Source organism: Bacillus rossius, chromosome 1 (assembly GCF_032445375.1).
Source record: "Bacillus rossius redtenbacheri isolate Brsri chromosome 1, Brsri_v3, whole genome shotgun sequence".
NCBI lineage: Eukaryota > Metazoa > Arthropoda > Insecta > Phasmatodea > Bacillidae > Bacillus > Bacillus rossius.
Genome location: NC_086330.1, coordinates 42,450,097 through 42,467,884, shown reverse-complemented (window position 1 = coordinate 42,467,884; position 17,788 = coordinate 42,450,097). Strand labels below are relative to the sequence as shown.

Genomic DNA, 17,788 nt, shown 5'->3' with positions numbered 1-17,788 from the left:
TCACCCCTCATTATGCCTTTGCAAATACTCATTTTTGATGCAAAGTGATTATTAAATTGAATGTTTAAAATATTAGCAAATTCGAATTGGACTGTGAATATTTTATCTCGGCTTTTATACTCCTTTTATAGAATAAAGGATTGAAGTAAAAACATAATCATTTAACATGTGTAATGTTTGAACTGATTTATATTATTTATGTTATACTATATATAACATCATTCAATAAAAATTATAAATAACCATGCATAATATTAATATTATTCATTCATAAAAGCAAATTGATTGGCAACTTTTGAATTTTTTTAAGTAACCAACATTATTCAAGCAAAATATATACAACACAAAAAAAAAATTTCATGAGCAAATTTTAGGCCTTTGATTTTTTGAAGCTTTTCAACAAACACAAAACTTCACATCAGACGCAACGCTTTGCATCACAATCGAAGCTTCAATTATAATGAATAGCCAATTTCCTAGCGAAGTCAAATTAAATATTAAAAAGAGCTTAGATTGATTTGCTTAGTCGAAGTTTCGCAAAGGCCTACGCCTCATCTCTAATCACCTGAAATGAAAACTAGAAAGAGTAAATTTATAATCAGCTTTTTGATTGATGTTTAAATTATGTTTTATATTAAGTATGGTGTGTAATTATTAGTTTTAAATTACATGTTTTGTATTACTTAGTAATGTGAATGTTTTACATTTGATGTGTGTGTGTGTGTGTGTGTATTGTATGCAATTTAAAAAATTTATTTTCAGTAATTTAAAGTTTGGGTTTTTCCCATGCACTGTATCTGAAGAGTGTTGATTTGATCCAATGGATAAATGGAGTATGTGAATACTCCTGATTTTAAAAAATTTAATGATGAAAGATTAATATTTGAAGTAGTGTGGGAGTGCGAATTGCTCTAAGATACTTTTTAATAATTCATTGAGATAAGAGAATGTATGCAAGATATATATATATATATATATATATATATATACATACAGATATACATACAGATATATATATATATATATATATAATATATATATATATAGTATAGTATATATATATATATATATATATATATACATATACAACATACATACACACACACACACACACACACATACTTTATTCATCAACTATTTAGTGTTTAGGTCTTGATGCTTATGCTGTAGGCCAGCAAAAGTTTACAAAAGTTTATTTGCTGCTTGTATATTTACTCAAACCTAAGACATCATCAATTCCATGACATTAGACCTTATAGTCTTTAGAAAATTTATCTATGATTATGATTCACTTTCATTAAGCATCTTTTTTTTAAGTGTATGTTAATAATTTTGCATTCACATTCTTAAATTGTTAATAAACTCCACAATGCTGCCTACAGATTCTGTCATATTGTGTATTGGTTGATTATTTGGAGGCTAATTTATATTTTTCCCAGTGATGTTTAATTTTCTTGTAAATGTAGAATGTCATTGACTCATTGATTGTATGGTGCACCCTATTTTCACAGCTCAGAAGTTTTAGCAATCAAAAGTGTTTCATAGCATTGAATAAATTCTTCAGATTAAGGGCACTGTCTTTTGTAAGTACAAAAATCCACAAAATCAAGTGTGTCTTAAAATGCAGTAAATTCTTTAGCAGCTCATTTAAATTTTACCAGAGAAATAAATTAATTACTCAACAAATGTTTTTCTTCTCGAAACAGCTATGAATATATAATGAAAGTTAATATTACTTGCTTTTGGAAATGTGAACCAAAAATGTATGTATATGTTTTCCAACTCAAAACAGGGAACTGTCAAAATGATATCTTGCTCTGAAGAGTTGTCCATTATCGCTGACTGTTAGTCTGGTACTTAAAGATAATAAAGTTGATTTAGGGATGGTGGCGCTGCTGTTATTTACTGGATCTACTGTACACTAACTGGGAGCAAGGTCACATAACCATATATTATTTTATCACATGTACAAGTCTGTAGTCTATGAAGGGAACTGATCTGGAGAGGTCATGCAATCTCAGTATAAGCAAAGGTTGTGATATTACGTTGGCATTTTTTGAAAATTATTTGTACATGTAATGATTACATGACCTAAGAATTTACTAGAACTGCTTGTTATTGTCATGAGATCTTTGTGATTATACGTGTGGAATATTTTAGTTAGAAATTTAAATTTCATTTGTTAATGTTATTGTCTTTGTGGAATGTATTTATCTATTATTCAGTCTCATGTAGTATTAATGTTTGAATTTAACTCACATTTTAAAGCTTAGTTTCAAATTTCAAATTTTTTGTTACTTACCCTGATAATGATTTTGCCCATTAAGTAATGTTAATTGTAAAATAGATTTTATGCAAATAAACTTGGCCTGTCTGTTGCGAAAAACTTCTGTAGCCACATTGCTGTATCAAATTTAAGAATATGCCAAAAATTATCACTTTTTTCTTGTCAAGCTTTGAAAACAAAAATTGTTCGTTATTGAAAATGATTGAGTGTATATACTGATACACTTCAGTTAAGTAATGAGTACAATAAAAAAAAATAGTTTCATGTTTGTATTGCATTTTATTAGAAGCATCAGTTTCTAGTTGGTGGCCACTAATGAATGTTTCTCTGTACAATAATAATTAGGTATTAATGTTTGTAACTATTTCTTAGTTTCAGTGGTGTACAATTGCAGCAAGTCATCAAGTCTTAGCAATAATTTAGACCTTAAGATGAAACATACAGCAGGGTATGATGGTTCTTTAGGGGCCCGTCTACCTGAACACATGTTTGTGGTGCTTCAGCAAAAAAAAAAAAAAAAAAAAAAAAAAAAACTGATTTGAAAAATGCTCAAGATATCCAAGTGGTGTCTGTTTACGACAAGCGTTTAAGAATACTCTGATGGCGGATGAGTAGTTTCGTTTTTAAACTGTATTTTTAAAAGAGTTAAAACTGCTAAAGTGCATGTTTTCAGAGTAATTGTTAGGCATAAGATTCTTGAAAGCACTAAAGGAACTTGCAGTACACCTTTATCATATGGATACGGTTCAAGTCTCATAGTTGCCCTATGTACGACGAGAAGATTGCGCGCCAGTTCACAGCCTTGCGCTTAAGAGGCGACACCCTGCTAGAAGCACTAGTGAGCATTACTCATATCATCCCGCCTCACTATTGCAAATACACCCCTGTCTAGGCAGGCCCTTTAAGCTTATGTTTATTGAAACGCAAGGCAGAAAGAGATAGGGATACAACAGGGGACAGGAGGGTTAGGCCAAGCAGAGCTTGTCCAAGTGTCTCATCCCAAGCATTTATGTTCGTAACTGTGTGGTAAAAACCTAACTTTCATTCTCTTGACAATGGAATATGAATATAAGACAAAGTAATGAGTTTCAAAGTGGTTTTAAAGTACAGTTTTATTATGGTGCTGTGATTATGTTAAAAGAAAAAAAAAAGTTGTTTTTCTATTCTTATTTTTTAATATACCCTTGATGCTGATCAAGTGAACAAGTCACGTGTTTGTAGGCACTGTAGTTATTGACTACAAAAATTTGCTATACCTTTGTGTTCACTCTATGCTGAGAATTGATAAAAAACTTTCAAAAGTTATCTCAGGACATGTGATGCGAAGTACTAACAACGTGTTTTATTGACAATTCAACTTACCAGATAATTGTAACAAATAACTAATAATTTGACGTGTTCTATACCATTGTGTGATAACACTTGTATGGTCAAATGAATGGGGGTTAAAAATATTAAAAAAAATTAATTTGGGTATAATGTTATGCACTTCAGAGCACCTTGTAAGGTATCACAATTGCATTCATTGTATAGGAAGTAAAAATCCACTTGAAGAGCATGTTTTGATAATGAAACGACCAGGAATTGAACCAGTGACGACTTCAAAGTGTGTCAGACATGAACAAAACATTTTATATGTATTTTAGTAGGAAGGAAGATATCGCAGAACTCTTCGATTACACAAATGTTGCTTTCAGTATTTCTTCTTGGATATTTTAAAAGGAAAAATTTACTTAAAAATGTTCAACCATGCAATCTCGCTGACTTCACAGAGGCGGCTCCAGCCATTATTCACTGCCGCTGAAAATCAAACCAATGGTGCAGTAGTTTAAAGGTGAGTTAAATGCTACATTACCTCTTGTATTTATATTATTTCCAACTGTTAGTGGATCAATAATGTAATATTTTACTTTAATTTAGGTTATAAAAAATAAAATACAAATTTCTATCAACAAAATGGTATTTGTACAGTACATTAACCTGAAATACTATAAGATTATTAATTTAAATATATGATGGCCAGGATTTCTCAGTTTGGTGAAGGGGGGGGTTAAAACTGCTTTGCCTGTTTGTCTTCATATTCTTTCCTTTTGTTTATTGGAATGATAGATAGTTATAAATTTTTAGTATTTCGAGGGAGAATTAATCCCCCATCTTCCCAATGCATGCCATTGATGATGATGATGGTGGTTTTACCTATGTCAGGCTTAAGCGGGCCATACTTGTACAAGGCTGGATCGGCTTAGCCTCCGGAAAATGAAATTTATACACGGGGGTGTGTTGCAAACAGCCGGGCTCCATTGTGCAGAACCATCGGCTCGGCTTGTGTCTGGCTTGCCATATGTATGCACGTGTGTGGGCTCAGTTTGAACATGCCAGGCACTATGTGAATCTTGTTCTCTGTCAGTACCACTTCTTAGGTCACTCTTTCCTATTGTGTTTCTTTATTCTTCTCATGGTCATGCCACATTCGTCTAGATAATAATTGAGAATAGTAGGATATGGATATGATCTCAAATGAAATGATTCTTTTCCACACGGATAAATAAAATGTAGATTTTTTAAATAAAAAAAAACTACAATTTTTTTTGTATATTTAAAAAAAAGTGTGCAAAGTACAATTAAACGTGAAGCTTACTGATAATTAGGTAGTTTATGAAGCTTAACTGAGGTAGGTTTCTGATATGTGAAAGTGACAGCATGGCATACGAACCAGACCGAGCTCAATGCTACTTTATTAAGCTACAGTCGCCTACAGCTACACTCTGATCGAGAAATATTTACGCCCTATAGGTGAACTTAACATATTTACGTGCTCGTGGGCTCATAACTATAATACAATGTGTGATTTAGCTAAATAATAATGCATTAAAAATAATTACCCATGTCAAACTAAAGTGTGAAAAGTATTATACCAACAAAAATATTTAATTACATAGCTAAAACAATACTCACATAACACTGTTTAACAATACTGATTTACACAAGTTATTATAATAAATTATACATAAAAGAACAATATTTTCTTGCGGATATGGCCCTTGGCATAGTGCACAACAATAACCTCAAACCATGTTGTGTTGCCCTCTGCCCAAATACTTCCTTTAAGTCAGGGTGACGTCAGGCGCAGGTGGGTCCCTACCGCTGCGACCTACCTATCCCTACAGCATTGTATGGTTAAATCTGATCCTCATGCCACCACATGGAGACCCTTTCAAAGCTGCTCCAGCGATCACCAACTGCACCAATGGCCTTGGAGTGAGGATAACTCGACGCGCTACCCCCAAGAAAAAACTGCGCATATGAAAGTGCGTGAGAGCACAAGAACACGAAGACACGATTTTTTTGATTGCGCGAGTGTGCAAGATTTCAAGAGCATAAGTGTGCAAATGTGCCAGAGTGGAAGCATGGAAGTATGCTGCGTCATTTTTACCTTTCCCTGCCATCTCCTCTACCGGTTGTCCCACCACGTACATATTTTCCCTCATGCTATCTGAATTTTTGTAACGAGTGAAAATTGTTGCATCCTCAGCAAAGAAGTTTCATTTCAAAAAGTAATAAACATTAACATTGTGATTTAGTAGGGATATTGGTAAAGTCATCAAAAAGGCTGTGCTGAAGCAATTATGATGTATAAGCATGGAAATTTATGATCAGAGAATGTAGATGCAGTCATTTTCACGTATTTCATTTAGGTAAATTATAGATTTAGGTTATCGGAAAACAGACTTGAATTCTACCAGATCTAGGTTCTTAGCGTTACCAGTATGTCATCTGGTGAAACAGAGACATTTTTCCATAATAGTAGACTACAGTCCCACCCGGTAGAGTATTTTGTGATACCAATATTTAATTTTTTGAAAGTGAGATATTTTGACGTTTTATTTCATTGGTATCGTGAAGTAGAATACAGTCCCATCTGGTACTCTCTTTTAAATTGTTTGAATTCCCGCCACAAAGTTTATTTTGGTAAGTTGGTTAAAAATAAAATTAAATAAAAATAATATTAAATATATTAATTATAAATATATATTTTTTTAACGAAATGTTTCGGGTGATTCCCCTATTGAATTAATATTATTTCAGATATATTATTCAGTTTAATTGTTGACATCACTGGTGATAACAGTAGCCAAAAGATGGCTGGTACTTTGACGGCGGATCAAGAGCAGGTACTGAAATGGCATTTAAATTGTATTTTTAAGTAGCTTATGCTGTTAGTTTATTATTTGTGGATTTGTATACAGAAATTTGAGTGGAGGTTATGTTATAACGATTTGCGTAATCTATACTTCGTATATTAGACGTCATGCAAGTAACGTCACGTCCTGTCAACACTACCCACTAACGTCAAAGCATCTGTCACTGGCATGTTTTCTTGTTCTTATCGTTGTTAAGCCCTTGTGTTATTTTGAATTCACTACTATTACGATGAATTTTTGCATAAAGAAAGCGTTTTTGAACCTCTATTAGGTAAAATTGCGTTTGTTTTGTTTTCAATATAGGGTGTAGTCTTACACTTTAAGGTTATTATAAAACAGGATTATGAGTTAAAATTTTAGTGTGTATAATAACTTACCTATTAATTCAACTGTGCGTAGCGTTTATTTCCAATTAATACACATGTATTTGTTTGAAACTAGTTTGATTACTTGGCAACTCTCTTTCTACCATAAAATAAAGGTGAGGTCATTCTATTGTCATTTAGTTATAAAAAAAAGGGCTTTGAGTGAATCCGGTTAGTAAAAAACAATCAAATATGTTTAATTAATTGCTAGTTTTACACTCATGGATTTGTTCGTGCAAATTTTATGTTAGTACTAATATTGCAACATTAAAAAAAAAGGATGTGATCAGTTTAAAACTAAATGAAGTAAAGCAGAATATGCAATTAAAATTTAAGTCAGTGGATGTTTCATTCACAACAAAAGCATACTGGGGTAACATTTTGAGAGGTAGTGTATTATGCCAAATAATTTTTAATAACATTAAAATCTTTTCTTCCATAGTAGTGAACTTGGAGTATTGCTCATAGAACTAGGAGGGAGATGAAGAAATGTGACTTACAGTGGCATCTGAAGTTGTGTGATGCTATCTGTTGGGTGACCCCATAACTACTAGCTAAAACCAACTCTTGGTTGGAGGTTCAAGGCCAAAGTGATATCTTTAATGTGATAATTGAACTACTAAAAAAATAATTGTTAAGAAGACAATTACTGTGAAAAAAAATCACTTAGTACTGGTTTTTAATAATAAAAAGACACTTTATGTATAAATTAGGAGATGCAGTATTTTGGTATGCCATACCGCAAAATATGTGACTAAAATAAAATGAACTAATTTTTCACGGGTTATTTTTCCTGATAATAGATTATGCTTTATTTCTCACAATCAATGGAGCTATGTTTGTAATGTATTATAAATGTGATGTAATTATAAATGCTACTGACTAGTGAGTGGATCCAAAACTATTTCAAAAATTATGTATCAGTCTCTGCAATTAGTATTTCTCCCCCAACAAAAGTTATACTTCTTTTTACTCCCATAGAGCTATAATATAAACAAAGCTATGCCTAGATACTTGTTTTAATGTATAATGTAATATTTCACACCTCTTGCTTAAGTATATTCAGTAATAATCGTAGCATTAATCTATAAAAGTACTTAACTCTTTTTTACTTGTTCAGAGACATACAGGCTTACTAAAATCATCTATACAAATTACACATGACAAAAGGTTGTACTTCCAGCATAAGTTAATTTGAACATACCCCTGTAACTATTATCTTTCCTTTATAAAAACTAAACTTCCTTTTTGCTTCATAAGGTTATAATTTTGGAAAATTGAAAATAAATGTGATTTCTTTTGTAGGTATGCTTTTTTATACTAATTTCTAAGTTCTTGCTTGGTTATATTCAGTAATTTTAATTTAAAAATTAAATATAGGTACTGTTACGATTTACTGCGGGTTCGTAAAGGATAGCCCAATTAAAGATTTTTATCACACACAGTTTTATTTATTGCCACTATTTACATTACTAGCTAATCATCTAAAAATGACAATTAATCAATTGTACTTAACAAAAAATGTTGCTTCCTCCAGTCACTTGTTTCTCACAATCCACACGCCTCGCTGGGCCGCACCTCTGGCGCAACTCTCGCCGCAGCACCCCTCGTGGTCCTCCGTCGCCGCACTCCACCGCCGCCGTCGCACTTCCCCTTCGCCGAGATCCCACTCGACGCCTCACTCGGAACTTCGCTTGGAACTCCGCCACGCCCGCGACACTATCGCCCGGAAACTTTGCCGCGGGAAAACTCCCGACTCCACTCACTCACTCACTCCCTGCCCTGGAACCTTCGTCCAAGGACTTCACCACTCTGCCGCACCCACGGCACTATCGCCCCGGAAGCTCTGCCGCGGGAAGACTGCCGCCTGAACTCTCTCTCTGAACTCCACTGACTCCTGTCCTGACGTCCTCGGGCATATATATAGGCCCCGGCGCAATTCCAGAACTCACGAGAGCGGCCGGGGCCAGTCGCGTCATTCCGAGCCGTCCCGACAGCAGAAATCTCTCGAAAACACGTGTCGGCGGCTCGCGTAACTCTGCAGCTGGCAGGTTTGCGGATGTCAAACTAACATTGCCGCTTGGGGGGAGCGGAGGGCTGGAGGGAGATAAAGCGGCGACTTAGGTGCGCACGGCACATCTCATGTTACGGCGGAATGTGATGCAGCCCAGCTAGCTCTGCACTTGCGCTTAACGTGGCCTTGCTAACGTTCGTAACAATACTTTTTTTTCACTGTTTTAAGGGTGTAATTTTTTAATGATATCCATCCTAGTGTTTTATAAGTTTTCAAAAGACCCTACCTTGTAATGATTAAAAAATGTTACATCTCATAAGTAGTTTTTTTTTTTTTTTTTTTTTTAGCTGGACCAAACAAGCTAATAGACATGAATTCTAACCACTATTTATTTGAATTATTTATATTGTAAACAGCCATTTTCGTATAATTTTGCGGTAATATTATTACATCGCTGCTTTTTCCGAAATTAGTAATAAAATTCTGAAAATACTTTTTTGTAAACTTTAGACATTCCTCTATTTACCCTGAAATATTCCTACTGGTTTCTGAGGAATCACTGTATAGCTTAGATTATAATACCTACTATGCATAGGCGTACCCAGGGGGGGTGTTTTGGGGGTTCAAACCCCCCCAAAATAAGGCAAGAAAATTATGAACACTCATGTCATTCGAGCTCAATTTCTAAACATAGAGCGACAAGAGAAATAACGTTACCACACAGCCCAATTGGTAAGTAAACGTAAACAAATTTGAATAGCAGTGGTTGGTTCATGATAGGTCAATCTAAATTCTCAAATTGCGGTGATAGGTCTATGGAATAATCAGTTCAACTCTACTTTGATTATGTTTTAGATTTGCTTAGTAGAATTGGGCATTGAGTAACAGTAGTGATTGCGACCTAATTTCATACAAAACTCTATAAAACTATTAAAACGTGGGGGGGGGGGGGGGGGGGAATGGGACATTTTTTGGTCGTTTTGTCAAGTCAGGTACTTTCATTTAAATACTGCACATCTGTACGTATAACACGAAGAAAAAAGTTTGATTATCGCAAGGTGCGTAATTTTAAACAACTGTTACAAACATTGAAAAGCTGAAATGTAAATTTCTCGCCTCAGATGAAAGGGACCTCGTTGAGTGCAAGGTGGTGTGAAGTTGTGTTTGAGTCAGTAGCTTAATGGCCTCAACTCAATGTGTAGGTGTTTTTAGCGAATATTGTAATAGAACAATATAATTTAATATATATCCTATATATAATTACTAGCTGCCCAACCCAGCTTCGCACTGCTATACTAATGGGGAAAAAATGAGACTAAATATCCCATTTACAGTAATAATAAATAAAATAAAATGCAATTAATTTCGACAAAAATTTATTACAATGCTTTGTAATATACCGGAGAGAAAACGAGTAGCACCGATGGTTTCCCGATTCTCGAGCACGCAACGTACAACTGATGTATCCGTACTTCGCTACGGCAGTCTACAGGCAGAACTCTTGCGCCGCTCATTATACATGCCCCTCCTTGTGGGAACGCACTGCCGCACCTCGAATGGAAAAAAAATCAAAGCAATGCTCGTTGCCATGAAGACGCAGAAGGCATAAACAATGCAAAATCCCGTTTTCATGGAGATGGAGTACCCACTGTTACCAGTGCTTAACCACCCCTGGGAGCTGATTTTAGGAAAACGCTGCCATTAATTGAAATAAAATGTAGCCTATATATAAAGTTGGACAAAGTTACAAATATTCGTGCGAAATTTCATTAAAATCAATGCAGTTGTTTCGGAAATTAGCCCGGACAAACATTGTGACATGAGATTTTTATAAATAAAGATTTAATTCTGTTTTGCTACACATGAATAATTGTAAAGCCTGAATTACAACAGCCCGTCACATCTGTCCGTCATCCGTTCGTCCGTCAGCCGCCAAGCGATATACAACTTCACTTCACTTCACTTCACTTCACTTCACTTCACTTCACTTCACTTCACTTCACTTCACTGCTTGAATTTTGGCCTTGAGCGGTATACGTTTAGCCAGAAATATCAATTTCATTATTCTTTTTCATCATCTTTTATAGCAGTGTATATTTTGAAATAAGTCTTAATTTTGCTCCCATGCCTTACCCGGGACTCGAACCCAGAACCTCTCTCACTATAAGCCGGTGTGCATCCGACTACGCTACGGAGGTCGGCTGGCGATTTACAACACTCCGCTCGACGGTCATAATATTTCTCCATGCCAATGCTGACAACTGTTGAGAAAACTTAATTTGGGGGGGAAAAAATTATATGTAATTAAATTACTTAAACAATTATGTAAAGTAAGTACTTGAAACTCATTAAACTCAGAGTTTTTATTTTCGGTATGTATTTTCACATTTCCAGAGTTACCATACGTAATTATGACACTTCCGTGACTTAGACAATTTTTGTTTCAAAAAAGAGCTTTCGAAATGTGTCTAAACGTAAGCTAAGAAATGATTTTGGAATCAGCTAACAATTAAACAAACTTTAATACATTTTAATATAATATTTTATTTGCAAACACCTAGAAGACATTAGGAGGTTATAGTTTTTTATCTGTTCACCCGTCAAAAGTATAAAGTTACCAAGCTTTAGACGGACGAGTGGATGACATTTTTCGGTCCATCTCATTGGGTGCAGGTCACGTAGGTAATTGACAGACGGATGACGGATGGACGGGCTATTGTAATTCTGCTTTATTTGCTAACACCCTTACAATCAAATTATACAGCAATTATTCTATTGTCATGCTGTCAACTTATTAGGAATAAGTTTGTAAAGTGGGTACGTAAATTCATTAGGTTAACTAATTATTTATATATATATTTATACACATATATCTTTTTGGGGTTTTTTGTAGGTATATTAATATTGTAATGTGAACTTACTTAAGTTAATTGAAAGAAAAATTACGTACAAATTACGTATCAACAATAGCTCAGGTTAAAAAATTAAATTTGAGACTATTCTTTTTATTTACTCAAGAAATAATTTATTTTTGGTGTTTATGCAGTTTTTCTTAAAAATCTGGAAGAACACCCCCCGAAAAAAATTCCTGGGTACGCCTATGCTACTATGCATTGATGCAGCCATTGCCTTTTTTTATTAACGTTCTTATACAAGGAGAAAAACAGAATTAGTAAACCTAACAGTCATAACATTCCGATCCGAGGCTGTGTTTGTGCATGCTCTGTATAAATATTATAAATTTGTTACAGCGTGACAATGGTTGTTTACGTTTAAGTTAGCTCTATTAAAAATACTTTAAAGTATTGTTAATGAATGGTTAGGTTAATATAGCTACATTAAAAATACTGTAAAATATTTTTAATGGTTGCTTAGGAATTTCAATGTAGCGTAGCAATTAGTTCACATAATACCACTGCGAGGCCTGAAGTTTCCTAAGGTTACTGTAGTTTGCAGCTCACACAAGAAACTTTAGTAGTGGTTAAAAATGCTCATAAAATATGTCCATTTCGTCTTTAATAGACTTAAGTGATGGAGAAATTAGAGAATAGTCCAGAAACATTTAAAATACATCAAAAAAAGTATGGTCTGTTGATTAGGATAGGTTAGCTACATAAAAAATACTGTGAAATCATGTGAATGGTGTGTTAGGTCAGGATAGCTACATCTTAAATTGGTAATTCCGAAGCAACCATTAAACATATTTTACAGTATTTTTAATGTATCTGTACTAATTTAACCAACTGTCCACAATATTTAAAAGTATTTTTAATGTAGCTAACCTAACCTAATCGACCATTCTCACTTTTTGACTAAAGTTCTCCAAAACATAAACACAGACACACACTGGAATCAAAAATTTGCGAAGGCCTTATCAATACACAGGTATTGTAATGTAATCTATAAATGGTGATTTCTCACAAACCAGCAGGATTTTATCAACACTGTTTTGAGGGTAAATACAAGAACGTCTCTAGTATTAAAATAAATAAATATATATATATATATATATATTCCCAATTTTATTATTAATTTCCAGAAAAGTCAAAAATTAGAATTTTACCATATTTATATGAAATTTTGTAAACACTATGTAATTATTTACTGTGGAAAACATGTCTAAATTAAATTGTAGGCCTATGTTTCATTTAACAAGTCCACATTTAAGTTTATTCACATTTTAAATTGTCGCTGTTGAAATATTTGCAAGACCATATAGCACTCATTTATGAAACAAATGGCTAACCCAATTAACAGGTTAGGATTTCTGTTAGCAGTATTTTCTCTCAATCAGTTGAAACATGTATAAGCCAGCCTATGTTTGAGCTATAATTTGTTCTGTTATTTACATGCATTCTGGCATATGTTGTTTCCAAATGTTTAGTTTAACTGGAATAAACATTCAAAAGGAAATATGTGATAAGTTAAATCTCCTAAATGTAGTTACTTCTTCGATGGAGTTTGATAGCCATTTTCAACAAATATTTTAATTTACAATCCATTAAAAAATTTTCTTTGAATTTTACTTGCAGTACATTTTTATTTTTACTATAGATATATTGCAGAAAAACAGACAAATGTTTTCAGGAATATAATTTTTTTCTTCTTGCATTTGTTAAAAAAACTATCGGTTAAGGAATATGTATCAACAGAACTTTGGTTGCTAAGTTATTAAATATTTGAATATATTTGTCATGCTTGTATTTTAACAACCATTTCATCATGTAGACATGATCTGACTCTGGAGATATGTTGGCAAGTAGTTATTGTGCTGTTCCACAGACACACAGTGTGATAAGTCAGACAACTTGCAGTTTGTGGGAAGAGGATGTGGTGCGTTTTTATCATAAATACTATCTTGCTACAGGCAGTTATTTCCCATTCTCTTGAACAGAAACACTTTCATTAAAATGTCTTCTCTCCTGTCAGCCCGCTATCATTCAGCCTGCAGACAGGTTTCCTCATTTCCTCCTGCCTTACACAAATGTTTTCATATCTGTATAGCAAGTAAATCCATTAGGTATCTGTTATCAGTAATGCTAGCAAATCACATAAATCGTCTAGTAATTGTTTCAGATTTGGTCAACAAAAGTCACGTTTTTTAAGTCATATAACAAATTATTTCAGATCCTATTAAGCGAGACATCCATGTTGTAACACAATATCAATTTAATTTTAAAATTAAAAAAAAAAGGTTTTTTATGTTTCACTTAAGGAGAATATTATTTAATTACTCATAATTTATTTTCAAAAATATAATATACATTTACACTCCTGCACTATAAAAACTCCAAATAGTAAAAAAATCTTCTATTTATTTCTATACAACAGAAATAAATGTCAGTCAAAAGTCTTTAGACAGTAAGTAAACAAGGTGACGTCCCTCGGCCTATGGTCCCTAATTCCCTGTGGTGAACTGTCCTGATTTGCCCCCGTAGCTCTCGTCGGAGAGGGAGTGGAGTTCAGGCCAACGTGGCCGGGACTGGAAAATAAGGGACCAGGAGGGAAGTTTGTGTATGTGGAAGGAATGGTAGATGGTAACAAGGATAATACGATGCTGTTCGTTTTCACGAGCTCCTTTATTCCGTGAAGAATCCTGTCGCAGCCTGGCCGGCACGTCGCGAAATGAACGTCCTCCTATGCCGCAACCCGGACTCCGGGAAACAAACACTTGGAGACAAAATGAGAACCGGCATAACAGTGAATGCGGTCCCGTAGCAAATTGTACCTGTTACGAAAGTTCAGCGGTGCTTCGTAGCACGTACGCGACTCGTGACGTATGCGTAGACGACTCTATAACGATATATACAGATTAAGAGAGTAGGAAGGTCCAGACGTGCACGGCGTGCGTCTCGAGCAGAGTGAATTGCGGAGTTACGACGACGCAATCTTGTTAACGAGGTTTATCGCGAGGAATCCTGTCACAGCCTGGACGACCACGTCGGTAGACGAACGTTTCATCCACGCTGCGACCCGGACCCCGTACTACCTCTCGCGGAGCGGAGCGAAGCAGGTCTGCCCCGTGCGACTCCCAGCAGACGACTGACTCTCCACCGTCCGCGCGCCGAGGAGGGGAAGGGGAAGCAGGCCGGCGGGGAAAACGCGACTCGCGCGGCGGGCCAGGCTTGCCGATCTACATGATAATGACACAGCATAAGCACTTAAAAATATATACAGAACTCTCTAATTTCAAAGTATTAAAAAGAAAAGGACATTATAAATTATTAACAAAAACCATAGACACTCGAGAATATTTACAATGGAACATAGTGACAATAAATATAGGATATTAGAAGTTATTTACAAGACACAAGATCGCCTTTGGACATTCCAGGGTGCACGCGGGTGCATCCCTGTTTGTAGACACTGCTTTTAGGTTGCACTAGTAATGCAAGAGAGAACGTTGACGAGGCATAACGGCCTGAAGGAGCCGAGGAGACACTTAGGTCGACGTCAAAGGCATGGGCCACCTCAAGCTATCATACACTAGCGAATGCCCGGCATGCATTGCAGTGCCTCATTCAATTTTTTTTTCTAATTTGTTTGAAGCAGGTACACATATACAAAGCATCTCTTCATCTCTCTCTCTCTCTCTCTCTCTCTAATTATCTGTCTATTTATCTCTCTATATTCCTCTATAACTCTCTATCTCTCCTCTATATACCTATATCTATATATCTCCTTATCTATCTATCTTATTTACTTTGCCTCTAAACTCCCTCTATCTCTTTATCACTCTATATCTCTATATCTTGCTATCTCTCTCTATCTTTCTTTTATATTTAATTCAATTCAATTCACCAAAAACGCACAAACTGCCGCTAAATTAAGTGTTGAAATGATTCACGTGCCTTCTGTTGTAAAATGGTTGTACTAATTCAGGAACCTTCACGGGCATGCACGTAACAAAGTTTCATTGCAGTCACATGAGTAGTATTACGAGAAAAACAACAAACAAACATTCATTTTTATATGTAAAGATTAGCATTTATACAGCTACAATTTGTTTTGCTATCCAATTGCTAACCAGTTGAAACTTCAGAACAGACACCCACTCCGTAGACTAATAATACCTCCATGGATACTACTCGCACACCACCATTATTATTAGGATCATCGAAAAGAGGAACTGTCATAAAATATTTACTGGTAATTATCCAATATGACTCGCGCACCACCTATTATACGTTTTTCACCTAGTGTTTCTAAGGTCAATTGTGCAAATTTTCATGGAGATCAGATGAACAATGTGTTAACGATGAAATAGTGAAATATCATCAAGAATAATTAAATCCTTCTTTAAGGATTGGCTTATCAAAATGACAGTGATCGTTCTTGTGTTTCAAAGGTCAAGTGGGCAAAGTTTCATTGTAATCGGATGAATAGTTTAGGAACACATAAGGGACAAACAAACATAAATTCATTTATATATGTGTGTGTGTGTCTGTCTCATTTCCACACACACTCACCGTGCCAACACCATCCATTCCTTACATCATCAATGCACTGTATTTCTTCGTAATTCTGGAGAAAATTAACTTTACCATGAAAAAAATTTCTAAAATACATTTTCTTACCTTCTAACATGGTTTTCAGTCATTCTGTAAGAGGGTATTTCAATACTTCAAATAGTTTGTCTGGAATTTGCCATTTCAATGAGTGGTTATGTTACATTTACTGCATTAAAAATACTGTTAAATCATGTGAATGGTTAGTTAGGTTAGTGATAAGTACAGATAATTAATCCAATTAATCTAACCAACCATCCACCCTATTATTCTGTACTTTAAGCTGTTCACACAATTTCACAGTATGTTTAATTAGCTAACCCTACTTAACCAACCATCCAGAGTTATTTTTAACTTATCTTACATAATGTAACAAACCGTTAAAACTGTAAACTACTTGAAGCATCGCAATGTCCTATTAGAGAATGATTGGAAAATATGTCAGGAATTAAGTAAAAGTGTGTTTAAAATTTTTTTTTACAGAAAATGGTCCAGAGTTAACCTTTTCTCACTCGTTTGAAACTAAACTCACAATCTCTCAGGAGTCAAATCTCACGAACTCAGTGAACATTGTACCACTCATCAGTAAGTCCCAGCTGCCCATTTGGAATGTTCACCATGGCTCCATTAGGTCATTGCTCCATGAGAATGAGTTAACACTTTTGAGGTGCATTTCCTTTATAGTAGGAGCCATGAGGTGGTGCTTATCTCCTTTGGCATGCACTCAGGCGGGGTACCGAGGTGTAGCAGGTCCGCAAGGGGAGGGGATTATTTCTTCAGCACATGATCAGCTTCACATATTCTAGTTTTTATCTATGTTTATGATTCACAATACTGGTATTTTCCTTCAACTATCTACTTAGCTGACCATCGATGCCTCAAAATATTTACATCCATCTAGTTGTTTCATTTGTTCCCTCAAACACATTCAGTACATTTTTAGTTGTTAACCTATTTACCAATAATTATTGGTGTTTGATGGTAACTCTATATTTTAAACATTAGCATTTTAATAAAAATTTGGAATTTTCTTAAATAAAGACTGCTGAAATTGTTTGGGCTTATAATAATTATATGCAGCTGTTAAAAAAAAAAATTCCAACATTTTTTAAAATTATATAGTTATTTACAAATTCTTAGAATTGATTTGCATGAAAATTTGCTTGCAGGCTACAAAACAGTTCATTGACATAGTGAATCGCTTGCGGAGGCGTCGAAGTGCGGGGCCAGTTTCATGGGGCACTGCCATAAAATTCCTGGCCGCGCGGAAGTTTGATGTGGGACGTGCAGTGGCGCTCTATGAACAGCACGAGTCCACCAGACGCAGAGAAGGCTTGGTGACCTTTGACCCCAGTACCGAGCCCCTCAAAAGCGAGCTTGACACTGGGAAGTTCACGATACTGGTAGGTGTT

At 34.9% G+C, this 17,788-nt stretch overlaps 1 protein-coding gene across 2 annotated transcripts in view; it reads left to right on the top strand.

Moving 5' to 3' along the window:
• The first annotated feature begins 6,402 nt into the window (after positions 1-6,402).
• The window catches only part of LOC134535111 (tyrosine-protein phosphatase non-receptor type 9), a 106,772-nt gene continuing 95,386 nt past the window's right edge, over positions 6,403-17,788 (top strand). Inside the window, exons 1-2 of one of the 2 annotated variants that reach the window (XM_063374045.1) lie at positions 6,403-6,459; positions 17,546-17,779. In XM_063374045.1, coding sequence (XP_063230115.1) covers positions 6,427-6,459; positions 17,546-17,779 — 267 coding nt within the window. In that variant the 5' untranslated portion in view covers positions 6,403-6,426. Of the gene's footprint in view, positions 6,460-6,534; positions 6,971-17,545; positions 17,780-17,788 lie in introns of those variants that run through there. The other variant, XM_063374035.1, reaches the window with a different exon arrangement.